At 34.5% G+C, this 25,610-nt stretch overlaps 2 protein-coding genes across 2 annotated transcripts in view; both read right to left on the reverse strand.

Moving 5' to 3' along the window:
* LOC149787090 (TPR and ankyrin repeat-containing protein 1-like) overlaps nt 1-7,434 on the reverse strand; it is a 57,269-nt gene extending 49,835 nt beyond the window's left edge. Inside the window, exons 1-3 of the mRNA XM_089977612.1 lie at nt 7,159-7,434; nt 5,769-6,227; nt 3,967-4,230 (exon numbers count right to left, since the gene is read on the reverse strand). Of these exons, the coding sequence (XP_089833738.1) occupies nt 3,967-4,230; nt 5,769-6,227; nt 7,159-7,432 (997 nt within the window). The 5' untranslated portion in view covers nt 7,433-7,434. The remainder of the gene's footprint in view (nt 1-3,966; nt 4,231-5,768; nt 6,228-7,158) is intronic.
* Nucleotides 7,435-14,161: 6,727 nt separating this feature from the next.
* Nucleotides 14,162-25,610, reverse strand: part of LOC149787091 (uncharacterized) — a 90,925-nt gene continuing 79,476 nt past the window's right edge. The window contains exons 11-15 of the mRNA XM_089976041.1: nt 23,410-23,652; nt 21,090-21,383; nt 19,845-20,116; nt 17,604-17,769; nt 14,162-14,490 (exon numbers count right to left, since the gene is read on the reverse strand). Coding sequence (XP_089832167.1) covers nt 14,162-14,490; nt 17,604-17,769; nt 19,845-20,116; nt 21,090-21,383; nt 23,410-23,652 — 1,304 coding nt within the window. The remainder of the gene's footprint in view (nt 14,491-17,603; nt 17,770-19,844; nt 20,117-21,089; nt 21,384-23,409; nt 23,653-25,610) is intronic.

The following is a 25,610-nucleotide window of genomic DNA, read 5'->3' on the forward strand; positions in this document are numbered from 1 at the left end:
AAACCACAACAATAAAATCATCCACAATTAATTTCAATCCCAAGAATGATCACTATGAAGCTGTAACTCCATATGCTATAGCTCCATTCCCATGAAAAAAACTTACACGAGTGAACACTTGGCATCTTTATACCGTATATACCAATGCTAAACTGGTATAGTTACCAGTCAAAATTCCCTCTTATCACAAGCCAGTTTCAGGGTTTTGATGAGTAACTGGCCTCTACTGCTGTCATAAAACAAAAGACAAATCATTATAGGAGACACCGAAACAACAAGCTTTCCAGTGAGTGGAAAGTTATGTTTGTTCAGCTGAAACAGAAAACTAAAATTGAATGATGTTGATCTTAGTTGATCTTGATGAGAATTTTAGTCTCTATTATTACCTCTCTTTATGAACATGTAAATTATGATGGTTATGTCTTTTGTACAAATAAATGTGCATACCTTTTTAAAAATATTACCTCAATTTGTAGGATCGTGAGAGTGTGATTGTCAGAGAATTAGGCAAAAAAATAAGCTGGTTTTGCCTTAGAACTATTTGACTATTTTTCGTTGTACATATGTACAATGTCATCTAGGGTGAATAAGTGTTTTTCCAGGTAAGCAACTGTATTAACATGTACCTTGCTGGAAACTACTTGTGACAAGGGACATTAAGAACATGATATGCATGGGTATTTTACCCTGAGTATTACTCACTCTCCAATGGATTTAAGGAAGATCAATTTATAACTGACACACTGGTCATTTTGGATCACGTCAAGGAGTGTATGCTCTCCATTGTTCTCCAGCCTTAGGGGTAAGTGTTAAATTTATATTTCATTTGATATGCAAAGCTTATTCGATTTGTAATGTCATATCATGTAATAATGCATTTATTACAATGCAGATTTGAACTTTGAATTACAAGTTGCTATGAGAGGTTACTGTATTAGCTTATAGCTAGAGATTTTACAGAAACTATTATTATGACCAGTTTGGTTTTATTGTAGCTGACAATGACTATGACTAGAGTTGACTAGAGCTGTCTAGAGCTATCTGAAGCTGTTTAAAGCTCTTTGGAGTTTCCAGAGTATTTAGGGCTGCATGCTGTCAATACATATGGATGTATGTACGTAGGTCTGTACATGTGGTGTAGCCATGGACATAGACATAGCTAATTAGAGGGTGCTGTATGCTGTCTGTACACGTGTATACGTATGACTGTACATGTGGTGGATCTGTGAAGGGGGCGAGTGGTCGATAAAAGTGTGGGACAACCCAAGGACTCGGTGAAACTGTGCGGTTCATCAGAGTATGAAACCGTACGACTGTGCAAGGGTCTAGAAGCATATGTTTGGTCCAATTGTTGTTTCAATTGGGTGCATGTTCATAAGATTATTTTGAATTTTAGTTGTGTTCTAAGAGATTTTGCGAACCTCTATTACAGTTTATAACATTATTTGAAACACATTTGAATACCTTAAGATCCTGTGAATCTTTCTTATAGTTTATAATATTATTTGAAACACATTTGAATATCATAAGATTATTTTGAATCTTAATCGGAGTCCATACTTGAGATTATGTGAATCTCTCTTGTAGTGTATAATACTGTTTGAAATGCATATGCAGTCCATGAGGTTTCTTGGATCTGTTTCATACTGAATTCATATTTTTGGTTATTTTCAATGTGTGAATGTTTGTGTAGAGTGATTGGGTCAATCATATGTTGAGAACGTGAGAGAATCATTTTACTTTTACACCATATATTTTTCTTTATTAATTCATTTAATAAATTTTCATCTTTCACACACTGTGTTTGTCTTATTCATTTAGTCCAAAAGCCCACTCAGTTTCTATTCTGCGACAGTGATGCAACGTAAATGAAACAGCTATTAAGGTCTAGCTGAAATGTTATCTGGAAGAATGCAATTTGGTCAAAACAATGAATAAAGCAAAATCTGCATCTAATATGTAAGGATTTAAGAGATCTTATGCACACTCTGCACTGTGTAAGTACTGTATATTATAGTTCAACATGGTCTCCCTGGTAAACTCAACCAGCCTGTGAATTATGAAATCTGTATTTACCTTTATTTAACTTCATGTTGGAGAAATCATAAAATATGCACGTGCAAAATAATAACAAAATCAATCATAGTACGTTATAACAGTTTAATAATTGTCAGGTCACCAAAAGTTACTTTCTTTTACATGCCTTTGTCTAATGACACGGAAAAAAATATTGTTTCATGCCCCAAGATTTACAGCAATTATATTAGTCAACAAAAAGACCTAAAAACTGTCAAGTTTACACATTGGCCTGCAGATAAGCTGACTTACCCCTTCGTACAGGCCTTTATTTTTTCCCTAAATTATTCGGCTTATTCACAAGTAGATACGGTATGTTGATTTTACTTTTAAAAAAATAATTTTTAGTTTATAATGTCCTGTCATATATAGTAAAAGGAGTATCTTTTTCATAACAAACCTCAGTATGGGTGGCCTCCCTTGTATGGCTTGTTCAACCAGATTATCAAGTTTGAGTATTGCTTAAGGCAATCAGTTCATAATTATCAATAAAGGGAATAGAAATAAGTCACATGGTTAATTTGATGAATGGTTTCATCATAATTTTCAAGTGGTCTTGCATTTTTTGGATATACCTAGGTAAACAATCATCAATGCATACAAATACATAATATAAAGATTAAAATTACCCACATCCCAGAGAAATAAATCTTCTATTTATAGATAAATCTCCTATTTATAGATAAATGCGGTGCATTCATTTATAAACAGTATTGACCCCAAAATGCTAGAATAGTATGAACGACACTGACGCAAGTCTTCTAAGTCATTATAATAAACATCATAGACCTCAGCCTACAGTAACAGCTTGGACTTTATGAGAAGCACTGAACTAGGTCTGATGCGGCATTTTGAAAATAATTCACCCAATCTGTTAGGACTTTTCAAACACCAATGACCCAATCTGCCAATCTGAATTCATTCACCTGATCTGCTAGGACTTTGCAAACATCACTGACCCAAGTCTGCTAAGTCAAAATAAATATCACAGCCTGATACCTCCTCGATACAAGTCTGCTGGAACATTATGAACGGCATGACCCTGAAAGTAGATCTGGGTCTAAACTGTATACTAGAAGCTATTGGTGGAACAGGACATGTCTTAAAGGGTCAGCACATCACTTAATTATGTAAAGATAGTCTAGTATCTATAATGTACACTAGAAAATATGGGCAGAATGGCACAAGTCCTCATATGCGAGCATATAATGTTACGGTTGCTCTGGGTCTACATTGTAAGCAAAGCCACTATGGGTATAACAGTATAGATTCTGATCTGCCTGCCAAGCATGTGAAGTTGGATTTACACTATATATAGTCCTTAATATGCCAGCACAATAATGTCAGTAGACCTGGGTTTTCCCTGCTTACACTGTTGTGAATGTTAGAAATACAATCAAACTCACCATCTTTGCTTAGAGAAGCACCACTGTTGTGAATGCCTTAAATAAAATCAAACTCACCTTCTCTGCCTAGAGAAACAACACTGTTGTGAATGCCTTAAATACAATCCTACCTTCTTTGCCTAGCGAAGCACTACTGCTGTGAATATTATAGAAACAATCAAACTCACCGTCTTTGCCTAGAGAAGCACCACTGTTGTGCATTGTATAGATACAATCAAACTCACCATCTTTGCTTAGAGAAGCACCAAGGTTGTAAATGCCTTAAATAAATTCAAACTCACCATCTTTGCTGTGGGTATGTGAGAAAGCTTGCCAGTAGCTTCTCGTGGGTTGGTGGTCCTTTCCAGGGCTTTCCCGGGTTCTTCCTCCGCCATTAATACCAGCCACCATGTATAGCCTATCTTGTGCTGAAAAATGGTGTTAAACCATACAACTACAACAAAAACACCAATGTTGTGAACGCCTTAAATACAATCAAGCTCACCATCTTTTCCTAGAGAAGCTCCACTGTCCAATACTGTTTTCATTATCTGAAGCTGTACATCTTCTGCCATCCTAAAAGATGTGTCCTCCACCACCTCAACAAGGTCAACAAATGTTGCAAAGTTTTCCATCTTGTCCGAACCATTTTTGTGCCGGTATTTTTGGGCAACAGCATCCATTTGTCTCCATTTCTTGCCCTTTATAAGTCCTTTGACCACACGCTTGAACATGTTCTCTGACATAGCAGTTAGGCTGTCAGGTATATCTGCATAACAAAAGAAGGTAACTTGATGGTTTTGATTGATTAATCAACAGTTTTGGACTGTGAGTTAGTATCTGTTGTATTCAATTAAAACCTGGCAAACATACATACATACATACATACATACATACATTTCTTGACACACAGATGCCCTGTCACATTGCATGAAACATACATAAATACAAAACTTTACCAAACTAAAAGTGACACACAGATGCCCTGTCACAGTGCCTAATATATACCTAAATACAAAATCTTTACCAAACTAAATGAGACACACATATGCCTTGTTACACTGCCTGATTCATACCTAAATACAAATTTTTACCAAAATGAAAGAGACACACATATGCCCTAGTGTCACAATGCCAGATACACACTTAAATACAAAAATTTATCAAACTGAAGAAGACAGTCACATATGCCCTAGTATCACAATGCCAGATACACAATTAAATACAAAAATTTACCAAACTGAAGGAGACAGTGACAGATGCCCTAGTGTCATGATGCCTGGTACATACCTAAACACTAATCTTTACCAAACTGAAAGAGACACATAGATGCCCTGTCACAATGCCAAATACACACATAATACAAAACTTTACCAAACTGAAAGTGACATACAGACACCCTGAAACAATGCCAGATACACACTTAAATACAATACTTTACCAAATTGAAAGTGACATACAGATGCCCTGTCACAATACCTGATATATACCTAAATAGAAAACTTTATCCAGCTGAAAGTGACATACAGATGGAATGACACACAAGTCAAGTGTTATATCCTAAGCATCCATGAAATTCTGAATTAATGTATTTACTATGACTATCACAATTATATTTCCCACATGATCATCACTGACATATGAAAGCCACAGCCAAAAAAAATTAAGTTCATAAATAACAATGTAGTGAAATAAATGTACTTCACATTACATACTGGCTGGAATGACTGATGGACAGACATGGGTAACTCCGAAATTTCCTTACACCTATAGGATGGCTCAAAATAATATAATTTTTCAAACATTTAAAACCTCAAAGACCAATCCTCAACATGTCAATGCAAACACTATCATCTTGCAGACATCTCTAAGTAATTTCTAATCCACACTTTCCATGGACAAGATAACAACCCAAGGGAAGTGACTCTTTATTAACTTTTCAAGCATAAGTTACTATGGAGTCATACATGAGATATGAAAAAAAAATATGCAACGATAACCAATTAGATTAGTACAGTGTAATTGACAAGTAATGACACATTGCTAAAATAAACAGCCAGTAACACTGAGAATGACCCATATCTGTTTGTGCACTGGCTGACTTTTATTTAATGGTCTTATATTAAATAACTAAAATTTATGTGTTGTCTTCATGTCACAGTGACCTTGACTTTTTACAATTTGAACCCCAAATCAATGCGATTCTTTCATAACCCACATGCAAGCCATCCATGACATTTATAAGCCTAAGACAACTAGGCATGGAAATTAAAAAAATGGAATCTGAAAAACAACATTTAACCTTACCAGGAGTGAGGATTTCTCCTAATTTGTCAATGATGATATTGATAACTTTATTAATGATTCTCCTATGCTGACTGGATGCATGTCTGAACTCCAATACCATGACCAACTTCTGGTACCCATTATCCATGTTGCCCTGACTAAAGTCCAGTTCACTGTCTTTGATCAGCTGCTCACATCCATTACAGCCACTTGGAAGTTGCTTAGCTTCTGGACTTTTAATGTGACCTTGAACTTGACTTCCATCTGAAGGTGACCTCTGTTGACCCTGAACATTCCCTGTCTTGCTGTCATTCTGCTCCTGTGCCTGGGCCAGCAGTTCAAACAGCTTTTTTGGATCAGTTTCTTCAAACCTCTTCTGATCCTCAAACCTCTTCTGAAACATTTCTCTTCTCTGTATCTGTCTGGCCTTACATAATTCAGGATCCTCATGATGCCATTGTCTTAGCATGTAGTAATTCTCTGTAAAATGACACAAATGTTATTCATGCCTCAAACATTCCAAAATTTACCCAATTTTAAAATATTGGTAACATCGACTTAATTAGCCTTAAAAATATGGCAATTATATTTAGAGTCACTGTATTTTACAAATTATAATCATTTTTATTCCTGATCAGAAACTCAAACATCACAAACCTGAATGCTTTTGGCTGCAAGAACGACTTGTTTAGTCATATTGTAAAGCATCATATAGACTGTTATCAGTGACAACCATGAAAATGATAAAATAAGAAGCTTGAAACTTATCTTTTGGTCTGCAGCTCTTTGAGATTCTTTTTTTTATAATTTCTACTGCTCCGGTTGCTTGCATAGTCAGACTGGCTTTTTTCTTTTAAATTTCTACTACTCTAGTCACTTACAGTCAGACTGGCTCCTTATTTTTCTTAAATTCTAATGCTTCAGTCACTTACATACTAGTCAGACTGGCTCCTATTTTTCTTTTAAATTCCTACTGCTCTAGTCACTTACATAGTCAGACTGGTTCCTATTTGTTTAAAATTCCTACTGCTCTAGTCACTTACAGTCAGACTGGCTCATAATATTTTTTTAAATTTCTACTGCTCCAGTCACTTACATAGTCAGACTGGTTCCTATTTGTTTTAAATTCCTACTGCTCTAGTCACTTACATAGTCAGACTGGCTCCTATTTTATTTAAATTTCTACTGCTCCAGTCACTTACATAGTCAGACTGGCTCCTAGTTGTTTAAATTTCTACTGCTCCAGTCACTTACATAGTCAGACTGGGTCCTAATTTTTTTAAAGTTTTACTATTGCATGAATGGACAAGGGTAACACTATATGCCCATATGCAAATGATTTTACAACCCTCCAAATCAGCCAGCATTTCAACTTATAAATAATTATTGTTTACTTTTACATGATCATTACCTTCAATAGATGAGATAATATCTGTATTCAGCAAGTCAATACTGTAAGTCACATCTCGTACAGTTTTCCCCTCATGGTTCTTAATATGAGGGTTGACCCTAGCATCTGCCAACATTGTTATGATTTGTTGTTGATGAATGTCATCCTGACAAGGTTCACGCACAACGACATGGAGTGCCGTGTTTCCATCCTTGTCCAGAAGGTCCTGCTCATTTTTTTTGAGGACAAAAGTATCCAGGATGTACTGCAACAGACAAAGGCTCATCTTGTTCATGAAACTTCCTGTAACATAACAGAACATTTTAGATACAATTTAACTTTTTGTTTATGGCAGTAATAACATGTCTCTGTGTGTGTGTGTGTGTGTGTGTAAGCATATCAGCACAATTCTTAATATACCTTGCACAGTAACAGTTATGATGTAAGAACTGCTCAAGACTTTTCGAAAATAAACCTTTGAAATAAAAGCAAGTATGATAATACATTTATATAGAACTTAAAATTCTTCAAAAGGTGTATAATGCAAGAGACTCCTATTCTAACAGCCTTTGTATTTAGTATAAAGTAAATGGCTTATAGTGCTTAAATAGCTTATAGTGCTTATATGGCTTATACTGCTTAAATGGCTTATAGTGCTTAAATGGCTTATAGTGCTTAAATGGTTTATAGTGCTTAAATGGCTTATACTGCTTAAATAGCTTATAGTGCTTAAATGGCTTATAGTGCTTTAAATATAAAGCCTTCAACTTTGATCATCATCTATGGTTTGAAAGGACAAACAGGTTTATGCATGGATACTCAAATAATCAATACATGTCAAGCTTCAAACAAGGGGTGTAAGATCAAAATAAACCAAATAAATGGCACATGAGATGTGTCTCATGACCTTTAACCCAATAATGATCTCTAATGAGCATGGGATGTATGACATGATAAAGTGTGGCCCTGGGTAAAATTTCATCAAACCATCTGTGACAGCCTGGATAAGGATACTGACTACTGACTAGCATAATCCATTCTTATGACCTTGACACTGAAATAGTAGTTATGACTGTCAATAAGGATACAATGTCAATTCAAGTATATACATAAGGTTCAAGTTTCATTAAATATTTTATTGGTTCCAAAGTTACATCCATTAACACAGGCAATTGATTTATATTTTCCTTTGCAATAAACTTGACCTTGAGGCACAGGGCAGGACTGGTATCAAGACATGATGTCTAGTCATACTGTAAAAGTGGTTCAATTTTCAGTGTTTGAAGAGATATGCTCAACACAAATCAAGAGTCACATTTTCCCTCACTGCATGTTAGACTAGTACCATTTGTTTTCTTGGACTTTTCAGTTGGTTTTCAAGGACTTCCAACAGAGAAGAATTATGTTAGTCTTCAAATTTTATGTTGTATATAAGGTTATGTTTTCAGTGATGCCTGTGCATGTGTTCCAGGCTTGATATTTTGATTTTTAAAATCACTTGATTATTTAGTGTCAAGCCAGAGTCTTCACATCATGTTGTATATACTGTATATGTTGTACACAACAGATAGAAGGCCTCAAGGTAGATTAGTTCTGTAATGAATGGAGTTACCTTTTTTAAATAAAGTCTTTATTATTATTTTTATTATTCTTATTATAAAAACTGGTGAATGTGGACAATACCCTTTGATTACAATGTATAACTTCAGATGTGTAAAGTACTAGACTGAAAGGTAAATTAGTCATTTGCTAATAAGCAGATGTCATTTTTTAAGTTATACTATGTTAAAAAATATTGGATGTTGCTGGCAAATGCACAAGAGCCAGTAAAGTTTAAAATATTTTATTTTCTCATGGTTATGCATGGCTAGTACAAACATTGGGTGACAGAAGCACTTTCCTAACTATGTTCAGACAACATCTATTTGATTCATCATTACAAATCTAGTCATGCAAGATAGACAATTCTATAAAAGATGTTTTTTGTAGCCAATACAAATTATTACTGGAAACTGAGAACTAACTTTCATTTTCAGAAAAAAACATTTGCAACCTTTCGATGTTCTAAACATAATTTAGTGATTGAACAAGAAAGACACCTTAAAACTGAAAGAGATCAAAGAGTTTGCAAACCATGTCTTAAAGAAAATATCATCTGCATAGAAGATGAGTATCATTTTCTATGCATCTTTACTTCTTATACTGGGGCCCTGAGCGGCCGAGTGGTCTAAAGCGTTTGCCGTTATGAATCACTGCCATCTCACCTCTGTCTGCGCCGGTTCAAGTCTCAGATTCAGCCGATGTAGATATGTGAGAAAGCATGCCAGTAGCTTCTCGTGGGTCGGTGGTTCTTTCTGGGGTTTTCCCGGGTTCTTCCTCCACCATTAATACTGGCTGCCATATATAGCCTATCGTGTGCTGAAAAATGGCGTTAAACCCCACAACAACAACAACAACAACAACTTCTTATACCAATTTAAGGCAGAAAATATATCAACCTTCAGTGGATAAATTTACAAATTTAAAGTCCACTCAAAAAATAAACCCTATTACAAATGTTTCAGAATGATTACATATTACTTTTAAACTAAGAGATGAGCTGTTAAAACATATCAATATCAAGGCCTAAAGAAAATTATTTTACTATACTATTTATAGCACACTCTGCTCTGCATTACACTGTAGAATATGTTGTGTATTATGAACCAGAGGCCTAAAGCAATGAATAAACCTTATGTTCTGTTCTGTTCTATTTCCTGCAAATAATCCCTGAAACATTGCTTACTGAATTCAAATTTCAAGTTGTCTATAGCACATTGGTTAACTACAGGCCCATAGGTCAAATGTGGCCCTGGGTCATATTTTTGCAGCCTGTACTTGTACAACAGTTCAGTTCTAAAATTATAGTATAATTACTGTAATATATTTATGTATGGCCATGAACTTTGCATTTTTGCTCCATGTGGCCTATGGTGTTGAAGATGTTGGACTCACTGGTCTAACTTGAATATCCCACCATTTTTATATCTGCCCATATTTTCATACTGACCAAACCATTAGCCTGTTACTGGTTGCACTGTAATGGCATGTGCCACTATCTACCTACAGACAAATCCATTAACCAAGTACGGGTAGCACTGTAATGGCATGTGCCACAATTTACCTACAGACAAATCCATTAACCAAGTACAGGTAGCACTGTAATGGCATGTGCCACTATTTACCTACAGACAAATCCATTAACCAAGTACGGGTAGCACTGTAATGGCATGTGCCACTATTTACCTATAGACAAATCCATTAACCATCTACCAGTAGCACTGTAATGGCATGTGCTTTTACTTCCATGCAGACTGAACCATTGGCCAAGTACTGTTTGTACTTTAATTGCATGTGCTTTTTACTTCCATACTGTTTGTACTGTAAGGAAGATTGATGATCAGATAATATGAAACATGGTCAGCATGAGATGTGACTATTACTGCATTGTGCAATTATTACATTTCAAACTTCACCAAGACATCTGAAGGAGTATTCAACAAGGTAAAGATTAATCAAACTGTAACCTCATATCTGAATCTATCTCTCACTCCTTCTCTTGAAAGTCCAAGGAGAAATATCTTTCAATGACAAATATACTGAAAATATATTTTTATTCCTTTTTTAATGCCATATATATTTCTCTGCATGGTGTCAAATTTTCTATTGTTTTATATAATAACATCTTTTTTCAAAAGTCAAAACGAAATTAATGCTAGAAATTAATTGTTATAACAAACTTGCTCTGAACTGAAGCTAGGAGCATCACAACTCACTCTTCAACACACCAAACTCACCTGCCTTGTCTTAGGTTCAACTCGCTATGAATTTATGAGGCTGGTAAGTTTTGGGATGACATGATCTGTTGCAATAAATTACATTTTGTGGACTACTCAACCCTACCTGATAAAAAGCAAGTTGGAATCAGTAATCAGACCAGGTTGCAAAATTGTTTTCAAAGTAGTACTTGTGAAATAACTTTGTAAAGAAATGATTGGCTTCAAGTAAACTTTCTTTAGCAGAAAATAATTTCTAAGCTTGAAAAGTAATGCAGTTTCAATTCATTTGTTCTGGGCCACAAAATGCTCATTTTTCTTGCTGGAAGTATCACTTCTGAAGGTACACACAAGCAAGAGATGGCATGAAAAGCTTTAGCCTTTATATATTATTTAATACATGTAAAAGTATAGAAATTAAAAAAATATTTTGGCAATATTATATATATATATATATATATATATATATATATTACAATTTAGTATGTAATAAATAAGCATAAACCTAAATGAAGAAATAAACATAACAGTCTCAACTGATCAGATCATGATTGAAAGAAAACAATATATCAAATATGTGCAAATATAAATATTATGCAATCTTCATAATCAGTAATCAACTAACTGTAAAGTTCTTTGATTGAATTACAATATCTGTCAGCCAAAGAGGCAAATACAATTAATGTATTTCTTTGATAAGGCACTTTATGACTTAGATAGGCATTGTTAAGACAATTTATCATGGTCTAACAGTCTGAAAGAGTTTTGACATTGCAAATAAACATATTATAGGAGCAATTTTCAACACTGACTAAAAAATGGTATTAAAAATTCAAGTCTGCATACTCATTTATCAAATGTATCCTTTCTTTTCAAAGAATGTTGTAATTTTCTCTGAGGAAACAAATATTTTTTTTAGTGGAACTTCTTACAACAACCTGTATGAATTCTCCTTTATTATGCATATCGATTGATGTGTACTTACAAACAGTAGCTATATAAATAATTAAAGTTACAAAATCTAAATTTTTCAGGACACTTACTTTATCTTAATTACAGGTTGTTTGAAGTGCTCAAGTAAATTAAAATGAGATTAACATTTTCAAAATGACATTGACAATGACATGTTCAAACTGACTTTACTGTGTTGAAACTGACATGAAACTGATACAGCCAAACTGAAAATTGACATGTTCAGAGCTGTTTCAGTAAAAGATATGTGACGTAGGAAAGGCACTTTGAATGCAGATTTGTCAATCATGGAGATGAAATGTCGAATTTTATTTTGAAAAGCATGCCTTTCCTTGATACCACTTATGTTTAAATGGAACAGCCTTTACTTGAGAATGTTTGCACAACTGCACAACAGAAGTTTCAAAAGTGTGTGTGGTTTGGATTTTTAATGCAGCTTTAAAAAAATTTCAGTCATACTACTACGATGTCTGCAGTGTGACAGTTTATAGTGATGTCTAGCACTGGGGCATCAGGCCACAGACATGTAGCATCTTGTCCCACGCTGTCACAATATCCTGACACCAGACTTACCAGTACTAGCACTAACATCTTAATGCTGAGCACTTAGCAAGTCGGCTGCAAGTACAATTTTTATAAGTCTTTGGTATGACTTGGTTTGGACTCACAACCTCGCACATCCAAGGTGGATGCTCTAACCACTAGGTCACCGGAGTGGTACCTGTTCAAAAATAACTTGCTTTTTAAATACATTGCTTACTGATTATAACACCATTATTATAAAACTGTCCTAGTCCAGGTACTTATATGGATCTCATAGTAGACTTAGGTTTGCCTCACTACACTAAAAAGTGATATACTACATTCTGTTCTAATGATCAAATATATAGAAAAAGTGTTAAGGATAATATGAAATCTCCATGAAAAAAGCCACAAAAATTTAAAACACACCTGCTTTAACTCATTCACCACTGAGCCACACAGCTAGGCATTCCCCTGCAGCATAATTGCAGAGAGATCACCTACAGCAGTGTTAGCCTTACCAGTTCTTGTATCCCTAAAACTTGCTGACTTATTTATATTCCTTTAATTAAGCTGAAATTTGGCACAGCAGTTCGCAATAAAATTATGTACATAATGGTATAAATTTCACGCTACATGCAGAAATAAAACTCATGCTTAAAGATAAAAATAAATAATTTATTTACCAATTTGTTTTTCTTGTCATGAATAATCCATTATGAATTCACGCTGAAAAATTAACACCATTAACAAATGAAATTAGTTCTATTTTATGTATACTGAAATTCCACCAGTCATCTCTCTTGCAAACTTAACCTTGTGTGAATACTCCATCAGAGTCTGTGAAGTAAAAGTCTACTTCCAGTGACTAATTCTTGTAATTGTCTTCATTTTCTAATCTAAATATTTCCACTATTTTAGCCACTATCGAAGTAAACTTTTTGTCCTTTGTTCAGCATTGTGTTCACTCTATCTATGTAAGCTGAAATTGTATTGGTTAATCTGCATGCATAATTAGGAAATGGCATGAAATCAAGCAATGGTTTGTGCTGATTTAACTCATCATGAGGTAGGTAAAGATGAGGAAGGTAAAGTATGTTGAGTTATAGCGGTAACAGGGGTTAATGAGCTAACAGTCTTATAGCCAACTTAATGGAAATATACTGTCCAGGAAAGGATAAGACTTTTCTGCAGTAACTGTGACAACAATTTGATATCATCTCAACACAGTTTTTCTCTGTTGTAAGTGTAACAGAAAATGGTAATAGTATATTGATATGATGTGATTTTGATTTTTAATGTAGCTTTAACAATTTTTCAGTCATATCGCTACGATGTCTGCAATGTGGCAGTTTATAGTGATGTCTAGCACTGGGGCATCATGCCGCAGACATGTAGCATGATGTCCCACCCAGTCACATTATCCTGACACCAAGCCGACCAGTCCTAACACTAACCTCTTAATGCTGAACGCCAAGCGAGGCAGCTGTTAGTACCATTTTTTAAGCCTCTGGTATGACTCGGCCAGGGATCGAACCCACGACCTCCCGCATCCGAGGCAGATGCTCTAATCACTAGGCCACTGGAGCGGTAATAGTGTTGTCATAACAAAATTAACTTTAATGGTCATATAGGCAACTACATGGGAATATGTGTCTCAAGAACAGCATAAGATTTCTCAGTGGTAAGTGTGACAGAAAATGCAAATAAAATGATCACAACAAACCTGCTTTAAACGTCATGTAGGCAACAGCATGGAAATATGTGTCTCCAGGATAACATGAGAGCTCCTGATGGTTGCTCTGACAAATAAGGAAGTAGTGAATGATCTGCATTACCCAGGGGTATATCTTTGCTTTGTCGATGTTACATAGTGGCTTCAAGCTGACTGGGAAGTGAGCCTCCTCTTGTCTGTTTGTACATGCCTGTATATATGCAATGTATGCCTCATCCCAACAGTCTTTTTTGATGAAACTGTAGGCTGCTCTGAACCAAAGGAGCTCATGTGTGATGGGAGTCTCAGGGATTTTGGCTTCCAAAGGAACTAAAAGTGTTTAATGAAAGAGGACTTAGAAAACTGAATATCACATGTAATGCATTTGAGAATAAAATTTATAATTTTGCAGAAACCACAGCATTTTAACCAAACGTACTCTGTGCAAATAATCCACTGTCTTGTCAATGAATTTCACTGGAAAAAGAACTATTCTGCAAACACATTTTCATTGAGCCACAATGAATATGACCTTTGACCAATAGATACCTTAATCAATGGCCATACCTTAAGTGCAAGCACTGCAAGCCCTCCATAAACCTCTATAAGGATATATGGATTAGAATTAAGTCATAATGCAGAAAGCATTTTCTTCTTTCTCCAGCAACCTGGACCTTTTGCCCTTTGACTCCAAAATGAAAATGATTCTTTTTTTACCAATGTTTAAACCATCTTCAAGTCTGTAAAGGTTCGATTTCGAACACTGAAGAAGCCATATTTTTTCAGCCACAAAAGCTTCTATTTTTCATCCCAAATATGTATGGTATACCGAAAGTATAAGCTATGCTCAAAGTTTGAGGCAAAACTAATGGCAAAAGTTGAAACCAGTTTTATTCTTTCTGTCATACTGACTTCAACATTTTAACTTATTATTCCCAAAACTGAAAGGTTACTTCCTTACAACAAGTCAATCTGAAGACACAAAATGTAAATGGTGGAAAACATGAGTTATTCTGCATAAATTGAATCAAGAACAGATCTAATGATTCCGTATGGATGAACAGACAGGACCAACGAAGATGCCCATAATCATTATCATTATTATTATTATTATTATCATTGTCATTATTATTATTATTATTATTAGTAGTAGTAGTAGTAGTACTATTATTACTATTATTATTTAAAGAAGAATATGGCTGCTGATGATATTGGTGATGATGGTGACGACGATGGTAATGATGATTACCATATTATGCAACAGTTTCCCCATATGCAAATAATTACTGTAAGCAACAAATTGAGATTTGGAAGAAAATAATATAAAGACACTATATCAGATTTTGTAAAACAAATTTAAAAAATTACATTATTCTGATGTCATCTATGTTAATCAATAAAAAAAAAAATGATCCCTTATATTTAACTCTATCACATGATACTACTTGGTAGATTGTATGAATATGCACAAAATATCAAGACTTAAAGTTGATCTATGACATTATAAAAAGCAGGTTTACTCACACAATCTTTTGCTTCAAAACATCATGAAAAACCTCTACATAAATAATTTATTATTCTGCAAGAAATTGAACCAAAGGAGTTACACTATATAATGGTCCTAAATTTGGTGATACTGTTTCTGTCATATATCTTTGGTTATGACGAAAAGGTTATCACAGTATTCATTTGAGAAATGGAAAAGTGTGGATGAGTGGCCCTTACCAGATTGAAAAGTGAGATAATTTAGAAAGCAAGAGTCTCTCAATCTTACTGATTCTTTACTTTTCAAAAAAACAGTTATAGGAAGATAATGCAATTTCTTCATTTTTAGTACCAGGTCTTGAAACCATCCCTTACTAATCAGCATCATTTTCATACAGGACAAACCAGACATCATTAGAAGAGTTCTATAAAAACTACATGATTATATAAACATCCATTCTGTTGGAAGAGTGATGACAGAATTATTCAAAGGACCATAATGGCAGCCATATTTGAAATAAGATGGTACCAATTACATTTAGGGCCAACTATATATCATAATAAGTATTTTGCTGAAGGCACTATGCTGATATGACCATCAATACTGAAGAAGCAACAATAACATTTCAAGATGGCTGCTATGGCAACCATATTCAAGGTCACATCAGCAGCATTTTTAATTAGTACCAATTAGATACCATAATTAATATTCCGATGAAAATTCAATGCCATCTTACTTTCCATCTAGTGATACGATTTTTAAATCTGCCACTACAGGAGCCTAATTTATATATCGGATTAGCACAAATTTCGTTTAAGATAAAATTCGAAGAAATCCTGCAGCAAAGAAATCCAAGCTGATATGAATTTTCATTTCTAATTGATATAGTGACAAGCATCTCAAGATGGCTGCCGTTGTCGTTATTGACATTATAAGAAATCTTTTAACGAAAATCCCTGATATGACAATCCATTTGGAAGGAACTGCAATAACATTTTCAAGATGGCCATGATTAGATAGACAACGGCCATGATCAACCCACCTGTAATTTATGACCAAATCAACTCATGCCAATGCATTATAAATGAGTGACTGCCTGTTGAATGTTGTTTTCAAGAGGTGGTTGCTGATAATGGTGCATTTCAATAAAGCTGATTTGTGCAAAATGATTTTGCTCATAAAAAAATCACTGCATTTAAAACCAGTTATAAACACTGTCTGATTTATATTTTATCCATCGTAACGACAACTGCAGAGGAAGGTCTGCAACCAGAGAAAAAACTATTCTGAACATGGATCCAAAAACAAAAATGAATCAGAATCTGAAACTGATTTCCTTCAATCAAAATGCAATGTTGTATGTTACAGACAATACCATGTCAGATACCAGACCCATTACAATAAGCTAGTCTTAATTTAAAATAATCTGTTATGGACATTCATATCTCAAAGGTTTATAATTTTTTGTTACTTATTTGTTGCAAAATGCCAGCATAATGATGATGTCAAATGAGAGATCAAAATCGTTCAATTTAACTGTGACTCCAATTATTTCTTGATTCCAATGATACATCCTGGGTTATGAGTGATACTAAGAGATAGGAGCTATGTGATATTGATATATTACAAATGTGAAGTAAACTGCATGAGGATCTAATGAGTCACAACTGCTTCAAACAACTTTAACCAAAGCTGTTCTTAGACAGCCAGAGAGACAACCATGCCTACAGTGAACAATGCAAATACGAAGCGTTTAATTCCTCAAATTCTCTGGGTGGGGAATACAAATCAATCTATTTAGGGTGGAAATGAAAGGTATGAAAAATGTATGAGATAGAAATCAATTATTGTGGAGTGGAAATGATATGTATGGGAAATATAGAAATCAAATAAAGGAAGGATGTTGATATCAATAGAAGCAGAAGGGTTAAAGCAGTGAAATATATAACTGGCTTACACTTGTCTCTGGGTAACATCCTATAAGTCTGTGTCAAATCCATTATGATGTCCAATTTGACTTTGTCACTCTGAGTCTCTGCACACTTTAAAGCATTGAGCAGGGCACGCAAAGAGATTTCCCAATTACCAAGCTTTCTATGTGCACGTCCAACACGAATATGACCCTACAAGATTATAATTAAATCTTAATTATCTTGTATCTATTAAATGAACTGTCACTTTTATATGACATCACAAATGGGAATGATTCTAAAAACATTATTCATAAACTGAATCTGTTTATATGACCATTGTCTGCATCTAATGACTTCATTTTCAGACAGATTTCTGCATCTAATATTTCATTGTCAATTATCTACATCTAATTATTTACTGTCAGACAATTATCTGCACCTAATACTTTCATTGTCAGACAATTATCTGCATCTAATATTTCATTGTCAAACAATTATCTACATCTAGTATTGTATTGTCAGATAATTATCTACATCTAAGATTTTATTGTCAGACAATTATCTGCACCTAATACTTTCATTGTCAGACATACAGCTTAAGCAGCTGCATTGTGTACAATGCATACAAAAACAGCAACACTGAAAACATTTCTTTAGGACCTAAGTCAAAAGTTGATGGTTTCTAAACTATAAATCAACAACAATACTGCATGGAACCAACAAATAACGTTTTTTGTTTTAAATATTGTATTGTGCTGAATAAACATGATGATGCCTTGCACAGTATTAGCATGACATTCAATATGACTATGCCACAGTAATAATATGACATTCAAGATGACTATGCCACAGTAATAATACGACATTCAAGATGATGATATCATAGTAATAATACGACATTCAAGATGACTATGCCACAGTAATAATATGACATTCAAGATGACTATGCCACAGTAATAATATGATATTCAAGATGACTATGCCACAGTAATAATATGACATTCAAGATGACGATACCAAAGTAATAATATGACATTCAAGATGACTATGCCACAGTAATGACATTCAAGATGACGATACCATAGTAATAATATGACATTCAAGATGACTATGCCACAGTAATAATATGACATTCAAGATGACTATGCCACAGTAATAATATGACATTCAAGATGACTATGCCACAGTAATAATATGACATTCAAGATGACTATGCCACAGTAATAATATGACATTCAAGATGACTATGCCATAGTAATAATATGACATTCAAGATGACGATGCCATAGTAAATAGAACTGAGGCAAGATCTGAACATTTTAAAGGAGTTTCAGAAACATGGTCATTATAATATTTCCCAATGGCTGCTTTATTTAATATTCTCAACTAATGGCTAAATAATTACTAATCCATCACAATTACTGAAAGATAGAGATAAAAAGAACATGCACAGTGGCAATAAGAGATGCATTGCTATGATGCCACAGTGCAAGTGGATGACATTATTTGCCTATTGACCAGTGTAATCTATTGTTTTAGTTCAATGGCTACTATGTCTTTTAGTACATGGGTTTGCAATGAATGGCAAACGATTTTACATAATGTGAAGCATACAACAGTAGCTAGTATCTGAATGACTAAGTGCATCCATATATATATGTCCTGTGCATCCATTATATATAACCATTGCTCTGACTGGATGTATGCAAATATTTAGTCGTATGTCCAACACGAGGTTTAATTACATGGGAAAAGACTAATGAGAACAAATGGTGTATGAATTCCTACATTTCCATAACCATGAATTCCCTCAACATTTTTGACACCATAAACATAGGTTTTGTCATGAATTATCTGTGTTTCCCTTTCTTTTCATCTCTGCTAACATTTTTCACCTCTCAGTTGTGTAAACGAAAGGCTTCATGTTACTTGACATTTTTTTTTATAAATAAGAAACTACTTCCATGTGACAATGCTAATATATCATACTGTTGCTGAGGTACTTTTCACCCTAATGTGTGCACACTCAAAGTGCCTTCTCAAAAATTAATTTGAAACCTGTTTCGTTTTTCAGAATGTAGTAACCATAATTCAGTTTACTGTTTTTTAACTCAATCTCTGTAATAGTTCAAGTTGCAAAATCAGGAACATTTGATGATTTAAAGATATATGACCTGCATGACTTTTACACCGGATCTTCACATTACCCATACTGTCACCACCACTATTACAAAAATAATAACTTGTCTCAATATAAACATGTGAGACAAAAAAACAGCTTCTACCTTGTACCAATGTTCATCATTAAACACACTCATCACTGCATCATCAAGAGCTTCCTGAAATCGATTCTGGCTGAGAAAAACTGCTGCTCGATTCCCATATAAAGCAGCAATATCTCTCTTTGTCATTCCTGCAGGTACTTGATTTCCATTCTCTTTAAAGACCCAGATGCCTCTGCTGTAAGCTTCTAGTGCACCTTGCTGGTCCCCTGCTTTGAATTTGGCACTTCCCTCCTCACTTAGCTGTAGTATATCAGCAGTAGTAAGCTCTATAACTAAATAAAGAAAAAAAACATCAACCCTTAAAATAATATTAGTTGTATGTTATAACATTTTCTTCCAACAGTCTTTATTAAAATTACTCAATAAACCAGAATACCAGAAAAGCATCATTAGTGTCCTGTGGAAAGCAGTGTCTCTTGCCTTTGCATTGTGCAATTATGTAAATTTCCACAAGTCCAAATGCACAACTGTATCAGTGACAACATTGTCATCACTGACATAGCTAACAAAAGTGATACTGGCAAGGCAAATATGCACAAAGGTCTTTGCCAGAAAGGGATATAACTCTAAAAAACTTGTCAGATCATAGTAATGTGACAGGGCCAGGAACCGACAAATCTAACCAATACAATGGGGACAGTGCTCCGATTAATGCAGGGATCAAATTAACAGCAACACTTCTGTAATGTGATTATTGTAAAGATCAAATTAGCAACAACCCTTCTAAGAACACCCACTTACACAAAATACTGCATTAATTAATTATGCATTGATTTGACAAACATAAAACAGGGAATACTTTTCCTGTGTATATTACTGATGCAGAAATCAAACCAAGGTCAATATGCTGATATCAAACACTTCAAGTCTTACCCATGCAAATCATCACCTGGATTTCTGATTACTTACTCAGTGTTCAACTGTCAATATACTTCTGGATGAGTAATGTAGAAAGTTGTTTTTATATCATATCTGTCCAGTATAATTGATTGATACTATTACAAACAGCATACACACTGGTGTATAATCACAGGCAGATTAGGATATGTCCTGTTTTCATTTATTCTGATGATTCTAACTTTACACAGAAAAGTTTGTCTTTTGTCTGCTTGCATATGTGTAGTTTTATATGACTTCCCAGCTCTGGACCTTTACTAAAAAGTGCATGATAGATATCCAGTTGGAACACGAGTTATTTGCAACATATTTTGTCATTAATAGAATTATGTCAATTTAACAACTCACTTCGGCAAGCCTTCAGGAAAAGGTCAAATATCTCTTGATCATGACCTTTGTCCAAACAGTCAACAGGAAGTTTTCCATCCTTATTTTTTACTAAAGCATTAAATCCTGCACTCAGCAATAGTATCGCAGTTCTTTTCAGGACTTTCGACTCTGGTATGGGTCTAAACTTGGCCATGGTATGGAAAACTGTATCACCATTTCCATCCAATCCAAAGCCAGGTCCAGGACTTGGAAGTTTTCCCTGGCAAACTTGATTCATAAAAACCTGAAAGTCATTCAGCAGAGTCGTCTTGCCTGAAAACAAGCACAAAAGAGAGATAACTTTACACACAGTTCATCATCCAAAAGAGAGATACCTTTACACACAGTTCGTGATCCAAAAGAACTAATTTAGTAATATTACAAATTATTATGTGACCAATTTTAAAAATGCGTCATTAAAGAAAACAAGGTTATCACCTTTAATTAATTTTATTGATAACTGTGTGCACCACAAAAGTACTAATGCAAACATACACTGCCATTATGAGAAGCACTGTCGATCATTATCTGAGTGTACAAATTTGAATCTTTCAGTTGGTTATTGTTGTTGTTGTTGTAGGGCTTAACGCCATTTTTCAGCATGCGATAGGCTATACATGGCAGCCAGTACTAATGGTGAAGGAAGAACCTGGTAAAACCCCAGAAAAAACCACCACCTACCCACAAGAAGCTACTGGCAAGCTTTCTCACATGCCCACACTGGCCGAATCCTAGACTCGAACCCATGCAGACAGAGGTGAGATGCAGTGATCCGTAGCTGAGAGCGCTTTAGACCACTCAGCCACTCAGTTGGTTATTGCAGTATCATGTAAACTTACAACCTTACAGCCCTTATTAACAACCATCATGATCAGCATATGAATTGAAATTTAAATTATTTTTATTTTCATTTAGCCTTAAGGACCTTTCAGAGTAAGTATGAAGCTTAAAGTACCATTCACTGAAAAGATGAACCCAACTGTGCCAACCAGACTAAGTATAAAGCCTACGGTACAATTTCCGTAAGCATGAAAAAATATTACATTCAAAGTATGAAGCTTACATCATTACCTTGAGACTATAGTACCTTTCAGAGTATGTATGAAGCTTAGCATACCTTTAATAGTAAGCATAGAGCCTATAATCCCTTTCAAAGTAAGTATAAATCATATACCTTTCAAAGTGAGTATGAAACATATAGTACCTTTTAAAGAAAGTATGAAGCTTATATTATCTTTCAAAGAAAGTATGAATCCTTCAGTATATTTCAAAGTATGAAGCCAATATACCTTTACAACAGAATAATTTATGCAGCAATTTGTTATGAATAATGAGGTAAACTAATTTTATATTTAGGAAATTCAAACAATGGAAAATCTTATTTTTCAAAAAAATTAAATTTACTGTTGCGTTTTTATGAGAAATTGTGGGATTCCGGTATATGGTAAGTGACATTTTAATCACAAAGATCAAAAAAATGCAATTGCAGTTCATAGAAGAGGATGGAAAAAAAATAGCTGCACATGGAGTTTTTAATGTGACTGTTAATTAATCCTGGTCAATCATTTTAAGGAAAAAACGAATCAGTTAGTATTGAATCTTTTAGGGTAAGTTGCCATAATTGGAAATTCTGCCTTTTGTTAAAATAATTATAATTTCCCATTTAAGGTTCTTGCCACTGGGACAGGATCATATTCTCTACCTGAGTAGCTATCAAACCCATGACCCAACGATTACACATCCAATGCTCTAACAAATTGGACAGATTTCTATTTTCTGATCCTGAGGACCACCAAAAAATTGCAGCTAATTGACCATGCAGTCATAATTTGTATTCCATCACACCAAAATGCTTGCTTGCAAAGGTACTGGAATAGTATTTTCCTGAAATGATAATAAATGACGCAAGGTCTTCTACAATGATAACTATGATGATTCCAATAAAAAGGAAGTAAATATTGGTAATGATAATAAACAACTCACCATGCACTGCATTTAAATAGCAGATAGAAACTTGTTAGGGCTGTTCCAGTAAAACTTATTTGAAACCAAGATAAGGTGCTTTCAATAATTCAGAACTTTTTCCAATCCATTTCTAAACTATTTTGTAGCACTACAATATATTTTTCAATACAAATATCATTTTTTTAACTAATATGCAAGACAGACATTACATTCATCATTGTATTGACATGCCAGTAAATACTACTAATACATAGATAAACACCAATGAGAGTGGTATTATGATTTGTTAAAGTAAACCAAATGCACTACACACATGTATACTTAAGAATATTACCTGTAAGGAGAGAGAACCTGACAGCTGCATGTAACGCTGTATCACTGTCATCTTCACAGAGGCTGTAAAATATATCACTTGGTGAATGCATCAATATCAAAATAGCAAGAGGGTCCAACCACCTTGCCACCATCTTGGGGCTCTCAACCTTCAAAAACTGAAACATAGTCTTCAGGGTTACACCTTCTGTGCTCACACCCATTGCAACCCCATTGACAAGTCCCAGGATCTCAGTTCTATCATCTGTAAAGAAACAAAAATACAAAAAATAGTGTTTCTAAAAACATAAATGACCTGAATGCAGCTAAATAGTCACATCAACACAATACTGGCTGAATAATGTCAATTAAAAGTTAAGTCTTAAAAATACACAAGGAAAATTACAAAAATTATATAAATATAAACAATTATATTAAATGTGAATCCTTAAAGATTAACATCAAAGAGCATAGAAAGACTGTAAAACATAATGGTTAAAAGCTGCTAAAATCTTCGGCAAAGTAAATACTTCCAAATTAAAATAAATATTTTCTCTTACATGATAAAAGACATAAAAGTTACCACATTACCTTTAAATGCAGACAAAATAAAACAAAACTTTTTGAAAAGAAAAAGTCCTTTAAATAAATTGATCTCAGTGAAGTGTGTTTAAAAAATTTAATATTAGCCTCAGAAACATAAACTGAAAGATTTTCAATATGCAAAAATGCATTAAAGTGAACAACTATCAATTGAGGACATAATTCAATGTTAGTGGTTCTGTATGCAAAAACGTGTATGGTCATGAGTTAAACAATAAATACTTAAGCAAAGTTAGTAAATGTAGGTCACAATGTTTCTCTTTGGTTGTAATGGTTTATTACTTACAGATTCAGGCAATTGTACTGTTCTATCACTCGGAACTGTATATGATACATGAAATTTAAACACCACATTTCACTTGTCAGTAAAGTGTTAAATATAGACCATCAATACCTACTTTTGCAATAAGGGTGAAGAACTAATCAAATGCATTCTCTCACCAAGTTTAATTATTCTAGATAGCATGCAAATAACCTTCAAAAGCCTGTGTGACCATGACCTGATAAAACACTTAACCTGAGCCAGTAAAATGCTAAAGCAAATCAGTGACCTTTTGTGGTAAGGGTAATAACAGAGATGAAGACAATTGTCAAAACAAAATTAATTCTTCTAGCATGAACGGCGCTTGAGAAATAAACATTTAACAGAATTTCAATGATATGTGTGAAACTTGTAATTTGGTCACAATGACCTAGTTCTGAGATGATACCAATCATCAAAGTGGCTTCCAGGAATTTTCTTACAAGGGGAAGTTTCAAACACCTACCTCCAGAGGGAGGCAATCATGGGGAACAATGCTGAATGGCAGCTAATAAATGACAACATTACTATAAGGTATATGCATACATCAAAACTCATAGATTCCATTGATGTTTTCAACCTCAAACAGTCAGTTAACAAACCCACCCATAAACATGATCACATTTTAGACTGCATTCTTCATAGACCTGATGATAACATTCTACGGTCCTCCCTGGTATCCCATGACCTTGCATCAGATCACCTCTGCATTATATGCCATCTTGATGTATCAGTCCCTAACCCTCCAACTTTATCTGCTACTAAGAGAAATCTCTGTATGATAAATAGAACCAAATTAATGCACGACATCCAAGCTAACCTAACAACCTGCTTACCTCCTACCGCAGAACAACTCGATAAATGCGTTCATTACTTGACAAACATGCCCCAGCTACAAAGTGCAGAGTATCAATTAAAAAGTGTTCTCCATGGTAAAGCAGTGTTAGGGACCAGCTTCGCACTGCTAAAAGAGACCGCCGTAAAGCTGAAAGGCACTGGCTTTCCACCAGACTCACTATTCATAAGCAAATCTATGAAGTCGCTAAGAAGAATGTCACAAATATAGTCCATGCAGCGAAATCAGCACACTACACTACTAAGATCATGGAAAGTTCCAGCTGCAAAGAGCTCTTCAAGATTACTAACAAGCTAATGTCAAGAAACAAATCAATACCACTTCCAACTACCTTCTCTCCAGTCGACCTTCCGGACATGTTTGCAAAAATTTTCCATGACAAAAATACAAACCATTAGAGATACGCTAAGACTCAATGACGCCACAATTTCAATTGACTCATTGTCACCATACAGTTTGGAAA

The sequence above is a fragment of the Sinohyriopsis cumingii genome, chromosome 12 (genome assembly GCF_028554795.1).
Source record: "Sinohyriopsis cumingii isolate HCF-2022 chromosome 12, ASM2855479v2, whole genome shotgun sequence".
In the NCBI taxonomy this organism is placed as follows: domain Eukaryota; kingdom Metazoa; phylum Mollusca; class Bivalvia; order Unionida; family Unionidae; genus Sinohyriopsis; species Sinohyriopsis cumingii.